The sequence below is a fragment of the Narcine bancroftii genome, chromosome 1 (assembly GCF_036971445.1).
Source record: "Narcine bancroftii isolate sNarBan1 chromosome 1, sNarBan1.hap1, whole genome shotgun sequence".
NCBI lineage: Eukaryota > Metazoa > Chordata > Chondrichthyes > Torpediniformes > Narcinidae > Narcine > Narcine bancroftii.
Genome location: NC_091469.1, coordinates 51,299,706 through 51,322,526, shown reverse-complemented (window position 1 = coordinate 51,322,526; position 22,821 = coordinate 51,299,706). Strand labels below are relative to the sequence as shown.

Sequence of the window (22,821 nt, the reverse complement as noted above, 5' to 3'; positions counted from 1 at the left end):
TTTAAGACATAAACGTTCAGTATGAGAGTTTCGTTTTTCATTCCATTAGAATTATTTTTTCGAAATTCTCCGTTAATTTGTAGTACCGGAACTTTCTTTCCTCTGATCACGATCTGAACCCCTCTTTGTCTGGTTGTCGTTTGGGGAATTTTGACTCTGGCCGGCGGTATCCAGGCGACGAGCAAACTCGGAGTCTGAGGGCCATAGTATCTTCAGGCGGCTGCCTCTTCGGGGCCACCTGCGCCGCCACCAGCCGCGGCCTCTCCGAGATCAGCAGGCACGATGTCCGGACAAATCCGCGTGTGGCCCTTCAGCCAAGAAAGGATTCCTCCATCGGGCACACTTCGGTATTCGGGAACTGGTTTCCATTGACCTTAAAGTGGTGGGGAACGGATTCATGGATGATCCTATAGCAAGAAGTGCAATAAATCCGATGAATTGGGATTGCATTAAGATACCAACTATTTAAATAGGTTGTAGTATATCTACTTTCCCCTGCAGCCGCTGCAACCGTGTCTGCCTGTCCCGCATCGGACTTGTCAGCCACAAACGAGCCTGCAGCTGACGTGGACATTTACCCCCTCCATAAATCTTCGTCCGCGAAGCCAAGCCGAAGAAGAGTATATCTACGTCGTTCAAGCGGCTGCATGAGCGCTACCCGCCTTTGCCCGAGAAGACAAATTTCACTCTTCCATCCCGAGGAAAGGTGACAGTCGGTGAGTGGTTTGACCAGTGAAACTGAATGGAAAGTTGTCTGAAACAACTGAACCTCTGTTGACATTTTGTTTCCATTTCTAATAAATTGTTTATTTTGTTTCGTGTATCGCGTCGACTTCCCCGCCACTATTCCCAGGCATTTCACGTCTCAAGTACGAGACGAATCTCGTCCCGTCAAGGAGTTGAGGCTTGGAGTTCCATCACAGATCCATCGCCGGGACGTCCTGAGCAGGAAGGTGTTTCCGAGTCCCACATGTCCCCTCCCGATTCCAACACTTGTTCATTCCCGATGCCACAACTGATCTTTGTTCGGGTGATAAGAATTTAACGATGAAAGCCGGCGACAATTTTTAATTCCTCCGAAGCATTTCCGAACGGGCTGCTTAGTCGTCGGAAAATGAAACATTTGTTTTGCTGGACTTTAATTCCTTTCGGTCCTCGTTATTTCCCGTAGAACCGGGCGTGATATCCGTGGGATGGTTACGTGGCTTCACGATTATTCAAGACGAAAAGTGCAACTCCCACCTCCTCTCAGATTTTTTACATTTTTAAACTTAATTTTACGAATTGTATAATCGCGTTTCTAACCATAAATAACGGTAAAACAAGCCAGCTGATCATGAGATCCACGGAAATGGGCACTCGTTGCATTTGACGAAGCTGGAAATCTGCGACAATACACGCAGAGCTGCAGGAACTCGGTAAGTCACGCTGAATCCATGGGGGGGGGGGAATCCTGTGGGGTAATTTTCAGATAAAGTGTTTTGACCCAAAGCATCGTTTCCTTCTCCAGATGCCGCCGGACCTGTTGAATTCCTCCAAAACTTTGTGTATTACCTCCTTGCATTTGATCATGTCAACACCACCCCCCCCTCCGGCCCCCGCCCCGCCCCCCCCCTCCGGCCCCCGCCCCGCCCCCCCCCTCCGGCCCCCGCCCCCCCCCTCCGGCCCCCGCCCCCCCCCTCCGGCCCCCGCCCCGCCCCCCCCCTCCGGCCCCCGCCCCGCCCCCCCCCTCCGGCCCCCGCCCCGCCCCCCCCCTCCGGCCCCCGCCCCGCCCCCCCCCTCCGGCCCCCGCCCCGCCCCCCCCCCTCCGGCCCCCGCCCCCCCCCTCCGGCCCCCGCCCCCCCCCCTCCGGCCTTGTGTGCTGAGGGGGGGGAGGAAGGTTGGAGGGTGCAAAGCTGCTCTGATCCCCTCCACCCCATGCCAAAAATCCACTAACGATGTTCTGGATCTATCCCAATTTACTTTACATTCTCTTTAGCCTTGAATTTTCATCCCTTTTTATCTAATCACTCTCACACCCACCCTCTCACAGACCTTCTCACATCTACCTTCTTTCCCTGTCTCTAGTTGTTTAAAACAAATGGTACTCCAACTTCTTCCAGATCTCGTAGAATATGATTTGCTTAAAGTTTCACCTTTCCTGCTCTTACTAACATAATGATATTGTTTTCTTGTTTTTATTTATGCATTGCATAGTGTTGGTTTTAAATCTCATAAATTTGCTGATACATTTTTAAAATTACCTGAAATTTAATGTTTAAAGCTTTATTTTCCCCTCTTAACTTTCCGGGCTATGAAAAAGAAACAGCAGGATATAGTTATTTACAGACACGGTCAGTGAAATGGCCGAAGGAGTTTAATCGGACACGTCTGAATTGTTGCATTTGGCCAAATGTAAGGGGAAAGATACAGTTAATGATAGAACACAACATTGTGCAGAGGGATCTGGGGCTGCATCACCCATACTTCCCTAAAAGTGGCCATGCAAGTCGATAGCTTGTTGAAGAAGGAATATGTCATGCTTGTCTTCATTGATCGGTGCATTGAGTATTAAAGTAAGGAAGTCATGTTGCAGCTGCATAAAACTTTGGTGAGTCTGCCCTGTGGATAGTGTGAAATTCTGGTCACCTCATTGCTGGAAGGAGGTCGGGGGTTTAAATAGAGTACAGAAAAAAATTACTAGGATGTTGCCTGGATTAGCGCGTCTGAGTTATAAAGAGAGGTTGGGTCCAATTGGGTTGTTGTCTCTGATAATCTCTGTTAGAGATTTATTAGATGATCTGAGGCATCAATAGGGTAGAAGTCAGAATCCTTTGTAAAATACTAGAGGGCATGTATTTAAATGAAAGGAGAAAAATTTAAAGGAGGTGTGTGAGGCTGCTTTTGCACACAGAGAATTGAGGGTGCTTCGAACGAGATGACAGGAATAGTGGTGGAAGCAGACACCATACTAGTGTTTAAGTGGCTTCTAGATAAACAGGAAAAAGCGGGCTGTGTGTCATGTGCAAGCAGCAGAGATTCAGGTTAATTTGAGATGTTGAATACAGATATCATGGAGCAGAAGGGCCTGAATCTGTACAGTACGTGCCATGTTTCATGTAACTAATGTAAGACAGCTCAAATAATGAAGGGCACAGAACTTTCTCTTGCAGGAATCGAGCGTGGATGTGTCAGATTGGCGTCCTGATCTGGGACACTGTTGCATGCTTCAGAGGTGTAAATGCACTTGCCGTAATCCTTCAAAGTACCAGCAGAGAGCAGCAAATCACTGCATAACCCTTGCCCTTCCTGGAATGCAAGACTTGGATTATTTCTTATGACGCTGAAGCTCCATTCTGCCACTGGAGTTGACGTGGACCGCCATGTGTGACTTTGAATCTAAGATGCAGGTCTTGTGAAGATAATTAGTGGCAGCTCCTGCCATTTGTACTTGCTATTTGTTTCCCAAACTATGCAGCTTTTTTTCCTCCCCAAACGGATTTCCTCCACACGAGCTACCAGAACGCTGAAAGCTGGGGTTAAACCTATGGTGTAGTGCAAAAAATGAAAGTGCTGGAGAAACTCAGCAGGTCGTGCAGCAACTACAGGAATTACAGACACACACACACACACAATTCTATGATGCTTTTTAAAGAAAAATTGTGAATTATCCCCAAAAAAACATTTATAAAAGACAAATATTTTTTTCTCTCTGTTAAAAGGGCAAAACTTACTGAAAGTCTTCAAATCTTTCACACCAAACAACAAATTAGTCTTGGAAACTCTAATAAAGTTCTAGCGTGCAGAGAAGTCACCTTCTGTGAGAAAAGGAGTTAATCTGCCTTTTTTGCCAATGGGTAAAACATGAAAGTCTGCAGACACCATGAATGAAGTAAAAACATAATGCTGGGGAAATGCATCAGGTCAAACAGTGTACTTTATATAGCAAAGATAGCATTTAGGCTTGACCCCTTCATCAAGGTATGAGCAAAAATTAGAAATGTGCCCAAATGTGAAAGGTAACCTAATTAAAGTATTGTATTTAAAGCCTGAATACCTTAAAGATTTGTTCAGTTCAGAGTTTCCATTTCAGGAGCGTAGTGATCTCGAGAACAACCTGAGGCTGACAAGTTCAGAAGGATTGCCATGAAACAGCGAAATCACTGCATTTCAAAATAGAAATTTAAAGTTGGTGGTATAAAATTTACAGACCCTGGTCCTGTAAGTAAGTGGTAATTAAACACAACACCAATTATTTACAGACCAATCTTACAATTAAAGGCATATGAAGAGTCGCAGTGAATCCCAGCAAGCAAGCAAGCAAAATGATGTTCTGTTGGGAAATGTGCCCCTGCTGATAAAATTTTACAATTTTCTGGAATTGCATGAAATTCAGACAGTGAACATTATCACAGTTCAAGCAAAAATAAGCACCCAAAAAATCCATAAAATACACCCAAAGTTGTTTAGGAAGCAAAGTCTTCATTGTCTAGTGTAATTTATATGGGTATAAGTAAACTGAAGGGTTCAAAATGAACGGGAGTACTCCATTATCTGCTAATTCTTCCTTTTATTTATTCTGAATAATTGTGCATGTTTATACAATTAGAGAGATAAAATAATTGAAATTAACTTCTAAATGTGCCTATTTTCTCTGATAAGTATAAATATGTATAGTATTAATAAACATTCTATTGAAAGTACATATTCCTCAAAATTAGAATCAGGCAATAAAATCATATGTCGACCACATAACTGTTTTACAAAAGATCTTGATTGATAATACACTAATACCGAATTTCCTTTGTCATTCATCCAAAGAACAAAAACATCCCTCAGAAAAACAGTCGGATAAATTTTTTATTCCCTTCCTTTCCCACTGTTTCAAAGTAATATTGGAGACTGTAAAAGGAACAAGTTGATTGTTATATAATGGCAATCGTCCAGACCATTTATTTTTAAGCCCCAATTTATTAAGTTTATTTGTCCATAAGTTTAATAAATGCTTCAATGTTGGGACATCATAAGTTCATAATAAATTTTTATTCCATTGAAACAAAAACTCATGAGAAATTTTTTCTGAAATAACTGCCATTTCTATCTTTGCCCAACTGGGCGGATCATCCATATTCATTAATGCACTAAGAAATTTAAATTGAGCTGCTTCATAATAATGTTGAAAATTCGGTAATCTTAAACCTTCAAATTGAAAATCCCACATCAACTTTCTCATCGCAACCCTTGGAAATTTTCCCTTCCATAAAAGGTCTCTAATTGTTTTATATAAATCCTTAAAAAAACTTTTATTTAAAAAACAAGGAATTGATTGAAACAAATATTGTATTCAGGGAAAAATATTCATTTTTATAGTATTAATCCTCCCTAATAGACCCAAAGGCAAATCCTTCCACTTAATCAAATCTAATTTAATCCTTTTTATTAAAGGAAGATAATTAATTGAATATAAATCTTGAAATTCCATATTAACATTAATTCATAAATATTTAATTTGTGTGGTCCACTTCAAATTTGTAATACTTTTATACATTGAATAATCATTTTTACAAATTGTTAAAATTTCACTTTTGGTCCAATTTACTTTATAACCAGATAATTGACCATAAATTTCTAAACATTCTTGAATTGCTGGTAAAGAAATACCCGGATCCACCAAATATAATAAAACATCATCAGCAAATAGATTAATCTTATATTCCTCATTCAAAACTCTCATGCCTTTAACATTTTCATTTTGACATATTAATTGTGCCAAAGGCTCAATAACTATACCAAATAAAGCAGGTGACAATGGGCATCCTTGTCTAGCAGACCTTGTTAAATTAAAAGATTCTGAAATCTTCCCATTGACAGCAATTCTGGCCTTCGGACTATTATATAAAACCTTTATCAATCCAATAAATGAAGAACCAAAACAAAATTTCTCAAGTACTTTAAACAAAAACTTCCATTCCACTCTATCAAAAGCCTTTTCTGCATCCAGCGAAACCACTATTGGATAATTCATCTGAGATTTAGATTTATTTATCAAAGTTATTAAACACAAAATATTATCTGACGCATATCTATTTTTTATAAATCCCGTTTGATCACTATGTATTATTTTAGGCAAATATTGAGCTAATCGATTAGCTATAGCTTTTGCTACAATTTTATAATCTACATTTAACAGCGATATTGGTCTATAAGAAGAAACCTGTAAAGGATCTTTATCTTTTTTTGGTATAACTGTAATTATTGCATTGGAACAAGACTCGGGTAATCGAAAAGTATCATAAATTTGTTGTACAACATCCTTATATATAGGAAATATATAAGCATAAAAAGTTTTATAAAACTCTATAGAAACTCCATCTTCACCAGGTGCCTTTCCATTTGGCATATCTCTTATCGCCATTTCTATTTCCTTTTCTGTAAAGGATTTATCTAACTTCTGTCTATCTTCTTGATTCAATTGTGGCAATTTAATATTTTTCAAAAAAAGAATCTATAGCATCCTCAGTTACATCTTTACATTCCGAAGTATATAATTTTTTTTATAAAAATTACAAAATTCCTCATTAATTTCCTTTTGACTAAAAGTAATACCCGATTTCTTTCTAATTACTGGTATAATTCTAGATGATTGTTCCTTTTTTAACTGCCATGACAAAACTTTATGAGCTTTCTCACCCCATTCATAAAATTTATGTTTAGTTCGATTAATTAAACATTCAAACCGATAAGTTTGTAATTCATTATATTTAAATTTTAAATTAGTTAACTGATTCTTTTGTGTTTCAGTAGCATTTTTTTTAAATTCTTTTTCATTAACAGTTATCTTTTTCTCTAAATCTTCAATCTCTTTAATTCTCTCTTTCTTTACTTTAGAAGCATAACTAATAATTTGACCTCGTAAAAAAGCTTTCATTGCATCCCATAAAACAAAATGACTAGAAACAGAATTACTATTATTACTAATAAAAACCTCAATTTGTTGTTTTAAATAACTAATAAATTCCGGTTTTTGCAGTAACATAGTATTAAATCTACATCTTGGCGATCTCTGAACTTCCTGTAAACTCTGATATTCTAATAATAATAATGAATGATCCAAAACCAATCTTGCTTTATAATCCACAGATGTAACCCTATCCTGCAAATGTGTTGAAATTTAAAAATAATCAATTCTAGAAAAAGAATTATGCTGTGACGAATAAAAAGAAAAATCTTTCTCTGTAGGATTAAATCTTCGCCAAATATCAACTAAATTCAAATCTGACATCATATTAGTTACTTGAACTGCCATCTTCGATTTCTTAATTACTCTTGGATACTTGTCCAATAAAGGCTCCAATACCACATTCAAATCTCCCCCAATCATCATATTAGAATTTGATTGTCCAAGTAATAAAGACATATCGACAACAAAAGCTGTATCCTCAACATTCGGAGCATAAACATCAAGCAAAGTCCAAGCTTCATTAAAAATTGTACAGTTCAACTTTAATAATCTTCCACCATTTTTCTCTTCCTTTTGTAACTGAAATGTTAAATTCTTGTGCACCAAAATTGCCACTCCTTTTGCTTTTGAATTAAATGAAGAATAAAAAACTTGTCCAACCCATTCACGTTTGAGTTTCAAATGTTCCTTATCTGTCAAATTTGTTTCCTGTAAAAAAGCCACATCAACTTTTAATTTTTTTAAGTAAGCAAGTACTTTCTTACACTTAATGGGATTATTTAAACCCTGGACATTAAAAGAAGGAAACTTCAACAAGAAAAAAAAAGAAAAAAAAGAAAAGAAAGAAAAAGAAGGAAGAAAAAAAACCCTTCCTCTTACTCCCTCTTAAAACTACAATCAAAAACAAATAAAAAAAAAGAGAAAAAAAAAATTTATTAAAAAAAAGTAATAAAAAAAACCTTCACTCCTTAACCCAAAAATTAAGAAAAAAAAACAGGCAGGAGGTTACTACTACCCCCTCCTGTTTAAACCGCACAATGCGGTAACTCCCACAAAATACTGGGTGTGAGATAACTCGCACGTAGCTGACGACTTCTGGAAAATAGTGCCCTCCCAGTTCCCTCTCCCAACTCCCATTTCATATTAAACTATCATCAAATATTAAGATCTTCCAAAAAAAAATGTATTTTTTTAAATCAGTTTTATCACTTCGATCACCATTGTTTCCATTTCTTCTTGGAATCTGATTCCCATCTTGTATCTCCACTCTCTTTGGAGACCGAGGAGGACTACGTCGTTCTTGAAATTGCGTGATCGGTAAAGATTGAGCAAAGTCCATAGCTTCTTTAGGATTATCAAAAAACTTTGGCTGATATCCATCCTGAAAAATCTTCAATACCGCAGGGTACCTAAAAGTTGCCTTGTATCCTTTTTTCCACAACAACTTTCACAGAATTAAATTCACGTCGTTGAAACATAATTTCTTGACTCAGATCCGGATTAAAAAAAACATGATTATTCTGGACCATTAAAGGAGATCTATTTTGCTGAGTGTTTCTAACAGCCACACGTAAAATTGTCTCTCTATCACAATAATTTAAACAATGGACCAGAACAGGTCTCGGATTCTGTCCTGAAAAAGGTTTCCTTCTTAAAGCTCTATGAGCATGTTCCAAAGATAAGTTCCTTCAGGGAACTTATCTTGCCCTAACACTCGTGGAATCCATTCAGTAAAGAATTTTCTTGGATCTGGCCCTTCTATATCTTCTGGAAAACCAACAATTTTTACATTGTTCCATCTAGATTGGTTCTCCAAATAATGAACTTTTTTTGCTAGATTTTTATTCTGAATCTGCAATGCTTCAATTGTTTTGTTTACATCTTGCAGTTGATCTTGTACATCAACTAAACCTTGATCACACATATCAAGTCTTTCAGTGGTTTCAAGTTTAAATGCTCCATAGTCAGCCATCTGTTGAGTATTGATATTCACCAATTCATTAAGCTTAGAATGGACGTGAGTTATAGAGCTACCTAGCTGTTTAATTGAAGAATACATCTTAAATTCAAGATTCTTAACAATCATATCAGCAAAAGTAGATTCAGACATAGTAGGATTCTGCTGTTTCTGAGAAACCAAAGGGTCTTCTGTCCCTTCCCTTGGTTTAGCAGCCTTTCTTGCAGTATGGCTCCGTGTAGAAACTCCTGCCACAGCCCCCTCAGCAACATCAGGAGGCTGATAGTCAGGGTTATCCTTATCCTTAAGCCATATGTCATCAAAAGCTTCCATTATATCCATACCTGGAGAAAATGTCATGACTAGTGGTGCATTTCGCAGCGCCACTGCTATATCAATCGGAGGTCGGCTCTTTAGCTCTCCAGCTGGTGGCGCCCCAGCTGATTCAGCTGTCAAAGTCTCGGTGACAGCGCTCACAGCGGTTGCTGTTTGAAATACACGCACTCGGCCAGCCCTTTGTTCTAAAGGCTGCCGAGTGCCTTCTTTAGAAAGCCCTACCGGTACAGAGCGGCAGTCCAATGCTGAATCCTGCGCTTCTTCTCCTGGATCCATTCCATGCTGAGTCCTGGCTTCTTGTAAACAGGTAGGCTCAGATAATTTCGGGAAATGTAATTTTTTAACAATCTGTTGGTGTTTTCTTTTACTTTTTTTAAACAAATGTACCATTAGGCATTAATTAACTACTCTTACTATTTTTAAACTTTTTAAAGAATTTTAACGGGCACTTAGAAACAAAACAATAAATCAGAGTCAGGAGAGGTTTGGAAGGCACGTCTGTTCCTTACGCCATCTTGCCACGCCCCCAGATTATCTAATACTTCTATAGAAAACCAAAAGGTGCAATATTTTTAACGTGAAAGATGGAGAAGTTTTGGTGTTTGGAGGAAATTGAATATCCTTTCAGCTTCAGCAGACATCTTGTTCCAATTATATAATGTCTCAATCTCATTTGGAATAGCATGTTTAAGCCTGATCTTCCTACCTAATGAAAGAAATTCTTGGAGAGGAGAAATTGTTGCAAATGTTCACTGGTTTGTCAAATAAAGAGAGAGAGTAAACAAAGACTACACTCTTTTAAAAACTCACAAAAACTGCAGATGCTGGAATCTTGAACAAACAGTAAACTGGAGGCCCTCCATGGGTTAGGTACCATCCATAAACAGAAATGGTCAGTCAATGTCTTGGGTTGGGACCCTTTATCGAGACAATATCAAGTTTCAAAAGAGGATCCTAACTTGAAACGTTGACATTTCCACCCATAAATGTCTTGAGCTTATGATTTAGACCTCTGTCAATGTAGAGTTGATATTTTCACTGACTGGAAAGACTAGCGTCAAGTAAAATAATCTCAAATTCAGAGGTTGACCAACCAAGGAAGAGATGGGAAGATAGTCCTTCATTCTGGGCATAAACTACAGCCATTGCCTTCATCCTTCCTTCCGCAAATGAGTTGTTCACTTGATGTTTGCTAGACTTTGATATATCTAATCACTACAGAAGTTTTTACTGCAAGTCCTTCAAAATCTGAACCATACATTCATTTGCTATGGCTGAAGCTGCTTCTTCTTTACTAGATGTCATAAATGTCCAAACATCTATGGCGATGTGATGTGAAGAACAAGTTCAGTGAGTTCAAGAAGCCATGAGTCTGGCCACAAGTAGATAATGACAAAAGATCTTTATTTGCCTGTGAGGTAAAGTTACCAGAGGGACCATATTCACACACACACACACACACACACACACACACACACTCTCTCTCTCTCAGACACGCACAATCAACACAGCCACAAGGATGCAACTAAACCAATAATCACTGCATCTGGCAGCTATTATTTGCAGTTCCCACAGTTAAACATGCAGGTAACTGCTAATCAAATTAAATATGCAGATGAAACAAACAATACCTGCCATCCCTGGACCCAGTGCAGGAACGGCGCTCTGATACATTGGAAGATGAGAAATATGTTTCAACAATGATTTATTTGTGTACACAATAAGCCCCCCCAACGCATTACCTGCACACACTTTGTAAATGGCTCTCCAATGGCTCATGACCTGGAGTGGAGCTTGGGTTCATCGTCAGGAAAGAGAGAGAGAGAGAGAGCTGCTTCGTGTGGTGGACTTTGTGCAGCAATTGGTTGGAGAGGCCGGCTCAGGTATGCTCAAAATAGGGAAGATGATTAAGGGAACCAGTGTTGAGGTGTGTGTACATTCAAAGAAGCCAATAGCAAGGTATTTGCCTACCTGTGGGCGGGCTAATTTAGATTGACATGGGCAATTGACTTTCAACCTGCATGGTCAAGTGACTTCCAGGAGCAAAGCATGTGGATTTGTTCAGAGCAGTTTCCTATCCAACCTGTTGGATAATCCTTTGGATAACATGTGGATAGTTCATATAGACTGTAAAATTGAAAATATTACACTCTTATTCAAGATTGTGTTTTAGGGAAAACCCAGAAACTACAGATCATTCAGTTTAACACCAGAGATGAGGACACATTTAGAGACAAGTGAAGCATGAAAAGAAAAAGTTCACAATTAATTTTTAGCAGCAATTTGTGCCTAAATTTGTAGTTTAAAAAAATAGATCAATAAAAAGAAATGCAGTTGATGCAGAGTAGACAGACTTTCAAAAGATAAGTGTCACATAATCAAGATTGAAACTCAGCCAATAAAAGGGACAAGAGAGCAGCAGAGGCAGACATTGGCTGAGTCACAGAATGCAGGGAGTAATAGTGAACATTTACTTTTCAGATAGAAGTGCACAATATTTTATCTCGGGTGACACTTTTTCTTAATTCATATTACTAACAAATGAGGGTGTGTATGACATAATGGCCATATTTTCAGCTGGCTTTAAAAAAAACTTGGAAACACCCTGAATTGTCGTGAGGATTATATTACATTTCAACAAAATATAGGTTAGTGGAATGATCAGGCGGCAGATGAAATTTGAAGAGGAAGAATGTGAAGTGTTACATTTCAGTAGAAGATATGAATGAAAGCAAAAGGGCATTATATTAAATGGGCGCAAGAGCAGCTATACAGGGCCTTAAGTTTTATAACCACAGGCATAAAATGCAAGACCAATGAAATCAGGGTAAATCTTTATATTTAACAGCAAAATAAACATCTCAACCAATTCTATGTATGGCACTTTAAGAAAGGTGTGAAGCTTTTCCTTGAATAAATCCAGGAATGGCGGACTTTAATTACATGGATAGATGAGAGGAAATGGAATTGTTCTCCCTGCAACAGAGGCAAATCTAAGAGACATATTTAAAATCAGGAGCCTCCATGGAAAAGTAGAGAGAAATTGCTTGTATTGGCAGGAGAGACTAGAAACAGGGGCATAGGATAAAAAAATATATAAATAGTAAATTAACCATAAATGACATCTGAAATACGTTTGTGCGTAGCATTTGGTTAGGGTCTGGAATGTACTGCCAGTTGAGCATTGGAGGCAGGTTTTATCATGACATTCAAAGGGGAACTGGGTAAGTACCTGAAAGAAATATATATGCAGGAACAGGCACACAGAAAATGGACAAGTGGCTTGCTTTTGTTGGCATGGATATACTACACAGAACAATCATCTGGCCCGCACACCTTCTATAATTCTGTAAATGAAAATCACTGCACCCAGAAGGTCTTAAAGGCATATTCCTGTTCCCAAGGAGATGTTATTAATCTAATTTGAATGAAATACACAAGCTCCTGATCACTAATGCTGAAGAAATGTTAGGCATATATTCTTTGCAGGCTTTCCCTTGTATGTTTGTTGTGGTCAAAATAACTGCAATGGTATACATCTCACTTCACTAAATAACTTCTTAAGGGATAAGTACATGCTCATACTAGGCTCTGTACTTGAGGATGTACAGTTCTGAGTGGAATGCTGCGATATTGATAGAAGTAAATCATGAAAATCTGTAGGCACTACGATTGAATAAAAACATAAAATGTTGGAGAAACTCAGCTGGTCAAATGTTGTGTTTTTACTTTAACCACGGTGTCTGCAATATTGATAGTGCCAGAGAGGACCTAACCAATGAAAGTATTTTGAGTATCAAAAATGCAGTCGTCATTAACAGATAATCTTATCATTATTACAATAATGCTTCTGGAACCAATCTTCCTTCTTTACTGCAGTGACTACATTGCCTCAATCACATTCAGGTTGTGCATACAGGAGTGCGATGTAAATGTAGCTATAGCTCTTTTTCCTTCTTGGAACTACAGGTTTTCCACAGGAGAGTGGAATGTAGCCGACTGACCTTCATTACAATGGGGCAAAATGCAGCAGATAGTATATTATCATTCTTGGTCAACTTTAAAGCTAATTTTCTTGCTCCCTGATTAAACCAAAGGTGACACAGGCCAGTGATGTACATCTTGCGAGAAATGTATTTGTTAAGAAGAAACAAACAATGCACCACACTGTGGTGACCAACATTAAACATAAAGGCCACTTGTTTGTTTTAATGAATTTATTATGTTTCTTGTTTACAACCAGTAAGGCTTTTCTCATCAATGACACCGAATCAGTATGCAAAACTATACCACAGCCGACACACTGATAACCATCAGCTTCAGAAAGTAAATTGCCTCCCTGTACAAGTCGGGACTTTAATGATCAGTTATTGCTCATGACCTTACTGAATGTGTGGACGGAGAGCCAGCAACTTTTTTTTAAATCTTACTTGCAGTGCAGTTAATCACGGTTGGCTATTTTAAAGGTGTCGTACTTTCCTGAACAAAAATACTTGACACATCCTTGTAATGTTAGTTATGTGTATATAAACCAGGACGGACGCTCACTGATAGAAATCCTTTGGAAATCCCGAATAAAATTCCTTATTTTTCGTCTAAATGCTGATCAGAAGCACAGCATCGCCTCGTTCGACAATAAGAACTTAAGGTCGTTGAGAAAGTAAAAGTTTCCAATCCAAATTTAGCATTACCATTAATATTTTTAAATAAGGCACTTACAATGTGTACATCTTAAACTTGAAGATTTCAGAAACTAAGTACTGTTTATTTCCGCAAGAGACATTTCCTCGCCAACGAAAATCTGTCTGCAAAACATTTCAACAGGTAATGTGATAATACAGTAATGCACCAGACGATAGGTAGGAGGACTGGACGCCCATTGAGGAGAAGTGTTAGAGGAGAACTGAAATGCTTGCACGCATATTCCAAGGCAGTACATGGAATGTTCTCATATCAAGATATTTGTTTTGTACAATTGTACATATTTTCAGTAGGAATTACTTGTAATTATTGGTTGAATTTTGTGAAGGAACGTGCACAGTAACTATTGGGCGTCTGCTCTCTGTAGCCAGATGTGTCTAGACGGCTCCGGATTCCTCATCATGCGATTCCACGTGTTCTCCGCGTGTCTCGTTCTCACCCCAAAACTAGCAAACAAACATGTAATGACAAACTCCATAGTTCTCTTGTTTTAAAATGTGTTTCGAGCCGTGGGAATAGTCAAAAATGGCGCTCGGTAGGATTAATCTACAGTTTAAATAACGTAAAGTAAACCCGTTCTAAATCTTCTACCTTTGCTTCGAAGGCAATCGAGGGGAAGAAATATCAGTTGTCTGAATTTATTATTCTCAGTTGCATTTCTGTAATCTAATGTCCTGTTTTTATTCCATTCATTACAATGCGTTATAAAAAGGTTTCAAAATATCAGCGTTATCATCTTGTGAGTCTCTTTCGCAATTTGGTGACAAGGTCAATTGGATTGAATCTTATTTTAAACTATTAGGTTTTATTTGATCCAACCGTTCTGCCGAGTCAGTTTGCTTTATTTCGGTTTGTTTCCTGGGTATCAGAATCATGGTTTTTCCGGGTTAATTCTGGTGTACAATCCACTCGAGCAAAGCGAGTCTTTGTTCTGGAAATATGAAATATCCCTTACAATGCCCGGGAAGGAATAGTCCATTGGAGGACGAAATGGCAATGTTGGCATCAGACCAGAAGTAACATAAGGTGATACGAAAGTTGGCAGCCCCCTGCTGGGGCTCGAATACGCCAGCCGGAGAGGATTGATGCCAAGTCTGGGGTTCAATCCGTAGAGGTGCGCGGGCCCTCCGAAAACAGCGCTGGATTGCAAGGGGGAGAAAGCTGACTTCGTGCCTATGGAGTTGCCAGAAATCCCGGCTAAGGTCATATGTGAGGGTCGCGGAAGTTCTCCTGAATCGGATACCGTGCAGTCAACATCTTTGACCTGTCCACTAGGTTCCTTCCCATTCAAAACCTGTTCAATGGCTTGGACCACGTCTCCCTTGCAGTTTTCCAGGATGCACTCTAATTTATCGCGCTTGTAGTTGGGGAAAACTTTGGTGAGGATGTCAATAGGGGCCCTGTGGTTGGGGGAAGAGCCGGGAAGGTTGGCCATGACCTTGGCCAACTCTTTGGGTTTGTCACATTCGTTGCCGGACTCGGCATCCGAGGGAGTCACTGAGCGAGGGCTGTCCGCGCTTTCCGATGGAGGATCCGGGGAAGACGAAAGCTGTCCTGAATCGTTGTCCAATGCTTCGGGTTTTCCGACGTTATCCTTGAGATTGGTCACCAGCCCTTCAGTGTCTGAAGCGATAGAATGTGAAGGTTGAAGAACCGAGCGGCTCACCAGGCTGTTGTAGAATAGCTCGTATTTGGAGTTCTTTTCTCCTGCAGGGAGACACAGGCATTGAAATGAAGCACAGGAATCAATGGTGGCAGAATAATTCCCCATTTTGATTGGGAACTAAAATTTACTGCATATAATTCATTAATTTTGCTTTAATATTGTTTTACAATGTATAATAAAGTGCAGATGGGGGCCTTTTTTGTAAATGTTACCAATTACAATGAAATTAAAAGTTTTTTTTCGTTAAACATAAGTATTCATAAACCACATTTGCAAACGAAAACCCACCCTGGGAGATTTGCATTAATTACTCATTTGCATTAATTAATTACATTATTTGCATTAATAGGGGCTCCATTGTTTTATAATGAAGGTATGTAACAAATTTGGACTTTTCGGAAATGCAAGAGAACAATTATTCTGGTCAATAGAGTTCCCTGAATTAGAGGTGTAATTTCAGCTCCAATTACGTTTTTTTTTACACACTTTTAAATATTCCAATTCGATAATATTTTCGATTTAAAATTCGATGAATGAAGATTTTAAATTACTTTTTTTTTAAAAGGAGATTTTCCATTAAAATGCCATTCCGACCTCGAATTCTTTCCCTGCTCATACCCCAGAAATACTTTTTAATACATTACTGTTTTCCACTAATATAAAAAACGTAAACTAACTATTTCATATTCTTAAATGGTGTTGGGAGTCGTATAAAGCGTAAATGGATTTTCTGTTCAAGTCATTGTTCAAAGCAAAAGTATTCGTGGGATTCGGGGATCAATTACTGATTCATTTTCTTCTGGCATCAGCATGTTACTATTGTTTGAAAAAAGCATTCGTTAAGAGAGAGAGAACGTGTGTGTGTGTGTTTGTACTGTATGTATAAACACACACACAAACCCATAAACCTCGACGAATAGCAATAATGGAAATTTGATCGAATTAGGTGTTCATTTTTTAAACAATAGCCTGATTCATCAACTGTCAGTTGGGTATATTATTTGCTGGAAAAAAAATCTGATTTTGAATCTCTTCAAAATAGATATATGTCTCCGCTACACATATTTATATCGAGAACTTTTGTACAAAATTCATAAACTATATTTTATTTTATGACAGGAATACTTTGCAGCATTTTAACGACCATGATTTATTTGCAGAACACTTTTGGGTTGGTTTTCTCGAAAACGTAGACGTTAATAATGGTTAATACTGGTTTTAAGAGAGCGTGCTCCAATATGAAATGCTGCTTTTTTTTTAGATCTGTTCATTTATGTTATGTATCGTCTACCTGGATGAACAAATTCTATCTGGTCAATTTCGCTTCATCTCTTCATCACATCTGTTCAGTAGGCCACCTCGCCCACGTGTAAACATTTTTAAAGAAATTGAATATATACTTATTGGAAAGTGTGGCTTTATCCAAAATCGAGGAAATATTCGCCTTTTCAACCTAGATTGACGCGGTTCCCTACATTACCTGATTTAGTTTTATACGTTGAATTCAATAAACGTGCTTGCTTATTTTCATAGTCTATTTTTAAATAATCGATTATTATTCTTAAAACTTTCTTTCAAATCTGGACGGATCGAATGTAAGGGGATTACTTTCGAGACAATCAAAGTTTGGGCGCAGTGAACCTCTGAGTGTATTAAAAAAAACACACACACACACAGCGCAATCCAAGATATTTTTACAGAACAAAATGTGGGTTCATTCCAATAAATATTAAACCACGTAAGAAACGAGTTGCTCTTAATTCAGAGACTTCGTTTGGTTGTGAGTACTCCTCATTTTAAAATATCTGCATTCTATCTAAATTCATCAGTTATCTTTTTGGTTTGTCATGGTACTTTTGAGGGACACTAACTTTCATTTAAATACTGTAGACTGTTTCCTGCTCGTCATCCTCCCACATCGGCAAAATCTGCAACCCTGTTGCTGTAATTAAACCAAAAAAGATAGGATGAACTGTATCAAGTCAACGTTGCACCTGTACTGTGCTGGACTCCAAAGTCGTTATCTCGCTTACTTCCATATTTTATTAGATCCTCTATTTGAATGTTGTAACAACGAATGAATTGATTTGAAATCTCAGAATTTGAAGTCTCCCCATTACTTCGACCCTTAAACCAAAACTTGTTGAGCGCAAATCGATCTAAACTCGGATTAAAGTTGGGTAAAATGTGTTACTTACTACCCGCTCAAACAAATTAATTTCACCCAAGTGGTCCCTGATGGAAAAATGGCCGGGCAAAAACCACCGTTTTCTCAATTAATGTCAAGTTGAATTAACATTCTCACATATTTCCTGAGCTAACACACCAGTCGTTTTCCATTACCCCCTCCCCCCACCTCGGCAACCGCCCCCGCCACTTTTAACCACATTGCTCCTACTGTTAGATCAAAGCGATCCAAGTCCTTATCACTGATTGGGATATTCAGATAATACGCCTGTAACTGTTGGGACGATTGTGAGGCGTTGACTCGAACATGCAGATTATAAGTAGAATGAGATAAACTTCTCATGCACACGTTATTAATAGAGAGGCTGTAAAATGGTTGAACACGCTGTTTCCCAGGGAAACACTTCAAATTATAGACATTATGATGAAAATGTCCACGAGAATTGACGATATCACATTGCTGCCGCCTTTCATTAGAGGACACAATCTTAAACCTACAAAAAGCCATTCTTAAAATACATATGACAATAACCTCATGATCACGACGCTGCGATTATTAAACTCATAGTGGAGCGATACCAGTAATAGAGAATGCCAGTTGATTTGAACGAACAATAGCAAGATTAAAAGTTGCATCTGCAGGATCCAAATTGGATTATTGATTTCTGACTGCAACCTTTGGATAGTAATTGTCTGTTGTGAACGGTGTCGGAAATAGCCTTATTAAACGAATTAAAACCAAATAAGATGACAAATCATGAACAAGAACCTAAACAATTAATCAGAAACAAGGAAGAAGTTTTCCACAAACTGTGTTAGCAGCTGAATAGCCTTCAAATGATTATGGCAGTCGCTGACTTACCTTCCTTCTGCTTCTGGTAGTCGGCTCCAAAGATCTCGTAGGGTGTCGAACCGGCCCTCGATGCCGGGATGATGCCGTTGGCGGCCGCGGCAGCTGCCGCCATGGCCAGCCCGGCTTCGGCAGCCCCTCCTCCGGCGTACATGTACTGCAGCTCCCTGGCCTCGTTCTCTTCTTGCGCTTGCTGCCGCCGGAGAGCCACCTGTGCAGCCATGACCCGCTGCCTCTCGGCGATCAGCATGCACTTGGCACACATGCAGTCCCTCCAGCGGCAGAAGCGCTTGTGACCCTTGAGCGCCGAGACCACGCCGTGGTTGCGACAGCGGGCGCACTTCGGGGTTCGGGGGTAACGCTCGGCCGCGGCGGCCGCTGCGGCTGCAGCGGCGGCGGCTCGGAGCAGAAGCGCCGGTGGTCGCAGCAGGGAGCCTCCGCTCATTGAAATGGGCACGGTGGCAGGATTGGGCGGCGGGCAGGACTCCGGAAGGGAAGCGGGAGGCAGCGACGATCTGCCATCCATTGTCAATCTGGTCGGTACAAATCTTAAGCGCACGCCGATCAGAACATCAGCGGCGTTACCGAAGACTCGTTTATTTTAACAAAGACTTGCTTTTGCAGGTGGCCCAGCCAACGCAATAAACAGGTTGTAAAACGAAAATATGAACTGAATTCGTTGCAAGGTGCTCTGTATCCGACAGAAGCGCCAGTCAACAGTCTGGAACTTCCAACATTGTCAGAAATATAAGGTGCTAAAAATTAAACGTGACCTTTTCATAAACTAAGTAAAAACTGTCTCTTTGGATAATGCAAACCTGGCTGTAAAACATCAGCTCCCGTTTTGCGACATCAAATAAACATTATTGGCGAGGAGAGAAAAACTAAACGACTTGTTATCTGCATTTGGACGCAAGATGTTCTTGAACTCCCGCACTTAGCGCTCAAGTGCAATGTTGATGAGGCACACGCTGCAATCGATAAATAGTTGACACCCGACAAGCCCGGATTCCGCCCCCATACCTCAAACTGCCTATCAATCACTCAAAGCATGGGCGGGAACCGGGCGGCCTACGCGTTCACCCATTGGGCGGAGTTCGTCACCAATTGAAACGCCCCGTGAGTGCCTTTACTCATTGGCTGGAGATCACCCGCCTCTCAGCGGCAGCTCGCCAAACTAAACTGGCAGTGGCGGTCCGTAGTTTCAAGAAAGATGTAAGGTAACTTAACAAAAGGGCAATGGTTCCAGCGTCAGCGATCAGGACTGGACATGGATTCGAATCCCGCGCTGTCTGTAAGGAGTTTGTACGTTCTCCCCGTGTCTGCGTGGGTTTTCTCCCACTGTTCAAAAAACGTACCGGGGAGTTTAAATTGGGCGGCACTGATTCATGGGCTGAAATCGCCAGTTACTGGGCTGGATGTATTTTTTTTTAAGTGGGTTGTTTCACTTAAATCAGGTTGGTGCTACGTCCAAGAAATCACACCACTACTTCCTCTGAAACCAAATGAAATTCAGCATGTACCCAAGTGTCTCTCACCGATTTTTTTGGGGGGGGAGGGAGGAACGCCAGAGAAAGTATCATATTAGGATGCATTTCAGCTCGATAGGGGAACTGTGTTGCCCAAGATTGGAATAAGCTCTAGAGGCCAGCATGCAGACCCAACCCAACCATTATGGTCTTAACTGAAAAACACACCACAGCTTTCCTCTCTTCCTTCCCACCCCCCCCCCCCCCCCCCCCCCCCCCACTCCACTATTTCCATCGAGCAGAAGACACATGAGCTTGAAACGTCCACATTCAGGATCATTAAACACTCCATTCCCAATACCAAACTTCTCAAAGCTCTTAGTTTATTTCTGGACAACAGACCCAAGCAGTTCCCCACACCACCAGCCTCCTCCACTTGGCAGAACTTGTCCTCATCCTCAATACTTCTCCGTTGACACATCTCATTTTCTCCAAGTGAAAGCGGTAGCCTTGAGTCCCCACATGGGCCTGCCTCTTTGTTAGTTACTTGGAGCACTCCATCTTACAAGCAAAGCCCCTCAATTATTCCTCCACTACATGGTACATCAGCAACTAATGTGATATTGCCCATGATGAGCTTGTCGACTTTACCACTTCCGTCCTGAGTCAAATTTACTTGGTCTATCTCGAGCAACACTCCCCCTTTTCTGGATCTTACAGTCTCCATCTCCTATAAATCCAGAAACTCCCAAAACAAACATCAAATGCTGCTGAAAGATACATTTCGTGAACGGCTGCCAGAAATTTGCTGGTCTTCCAGCCCAATGAGATGTCCATCGGGGAATTCTGCCATCTGGCATATTCCAAGCTAAGGGGTGCGCTGAACCTCGATGCAACCAACACAAAGGCGTTGTGGAGAAGAATGGAAGTCTCACGTTCTGCCACCACTGGGCATTGAAGGGCTGGGTTTTACGAAACAGACCTGCAAACAGTGTGAAAGAGACCAGATGATGGTCATGAAGCCATTGATATATATAAAACAAAGTACATAGACTTTATGACACCATGAATGTATAGACCTGGTAACACTGTCGATATAAAGAAAGTCATGTACTATATGGAATTTTGTATATATTGTTAGGAATTACGTTTATTTCTTAAATTAAAGAACACTTTAATTCTCTGTCCACTTCCAATACTCACCTCACGGTCAAGGAACAACACTTCGCTATCCAATTCAGCGTGTTTCATATCTTTTCTGCTTCAAGTTGCAATATTTATAATTATGTTTGCATCATTTTGTTGAGCTGCCTGTTTTTGAAGTAATTCCTACCTTAACAACTTAATGCACACCCGTTTGCTCATATTACCAGTTCTATTGAAGAATTCTTGATTTAAAGCATTCACTACACTTCTCTCCCCCTTAATTTTACAACGCCGAAGGTTTTTTTTCCCCCATTTGGCCTGAGAATAAAATTATGATGGGTTTCTTTCTTAAAATTGTCAATTATAAACGTCACAATGCATTCCAAGTGTTAATTTAAAATTAAGAAACAGTTGCCGTAATAGGGATTCTGAAACCTGTCATCCAGCATTAACCAATAGGTAAAATGTACGCGTTGTAATGCTGCAAACAGCTAAAAATTTGTATCATTTTGCTTCATTTCTCAGTTCCAACAAGAAAACTTACCCGTGTAACATAAGTTACGCGATTTGCGTAACCTATCCGAAATTTGCGAGTTATTTTATTTTGTGGACATCGTTATGGGATTATCACAGAACTTCTACACGCTCTTATTTTCCGTGCTCTTGAAACTGTACAGGTTTTATGCCAAAACTTCAATTGATTAGTTATTGTGTTATTTTCGTATGATCATATGCTAAAATAAAGGTATTAAATGTAAAGATTGGCGCTTTATGCCGTTTGCAATGTGGTATTTTTTCTTTGTAATATGCTCTGATATAATCTGGTAAAATTTTAAAATGAAACGAGCGTTTCGAAATAAAACATATTTCGGGCTAACCGGGCTCGTAGGAGCTGCTTGAAATGAACCGCCTCTCACGTTTCTCGCAGCATTTCATCATCTCTCGCAACCAATCTCAACGTCACCCCTTCAACACTCCAATGTTAGCGAGCTTTGTGGAAAAATTACAATCAAACACGCCCTCACAAAACAACAAACCAAAGGGCAAAAACGACTTGCATTAATATAAAGCCTTTCACGTCCTAAGGACACGCCTCATTCATGAAGGTACTTCCTGAAACGTTGCCACTGTAATAATGTAGGAAATAAAGAGATAAAGATTTTAAAATGGAATCAAGACTGTGAAAGTTGAGACGCACTTTAATAGAGTGCATTTTTACAACCTGGGCGAAAGATAAGCGTAGCAAAAGCTTTGCGGATTGAACCTCAGTGTGGCCGGGTCAGTTCTCTTGCAACTATCTGATGAGATAAATCATTTTTTAAATTCTCCTCCACAAAGAATGCCAATTCTCACAAAGTGAACTAATTACCCGTCAGGCGATTAAAGCGCCTGTTGACTATTGAGTTTTAAAAATAACATCGTTATGTGGCAAAGATTTTCTGGGTTAATTTAAATTTTTACACGCGTTTTAAGAGACCGGAACAATTGTTCAATTCTAATCTTGAATATTATTTGCACAGCCAGAGACGGGAACCTAAACACTTCAAATTTAAAAATTTATATTTAATA

General features: G+C 39.6%; 1 protein-coding gene across 1 annotated transcript; it reads right to left on the bottom strand.

The window, feature by feature from the left end:
- Positions 1-13,432: 13,432 nt before the first annotated feature.
- On the bottom strand, positions 13,433-19,596 carry LOC138736353 (doublesex- and mab-3-related transcription factor A1-like). Its single transcript, XM_069885766.1, has 2 exons — positions 18,650-19,596; positions 13,433-15,641 (listed from the first exon to the last, which is right to left on the bottom strand). The coding sequence occupies exons 1-2, from the start codon at positions 19,161-19,163 to the stop codon at positions 14,806-14,808; spliced, it is 1,350 nt and encodes a 449-aa protein (XP_069741867.1). The 5' UTR covers positions 19,164-19,596; the 3' UTR covers positions 13,433-14,805.
- Between the last annotated feature and the right edge of the window lie 3,225 nt (positions 19,597-22,821).

Excerpts from the sequence above, each read along its gene's own strand:
- LOC138736353 (XM_069885766.1), bottom strand. The coding sequence starts at position 19,163 with ATGGATGGCAGATCGTCGCTGCCTCCCGCTTCCCTTCCGGAGTCCTGC. Across the intron at positions 15,642-18,649 it reads CTACCAGAAGCAGAAGGAAG|GAGAAAAGAACTCCAAATAC; the intron begins GTAAGTCAGCGA and ends GTCTCCCTGCAG.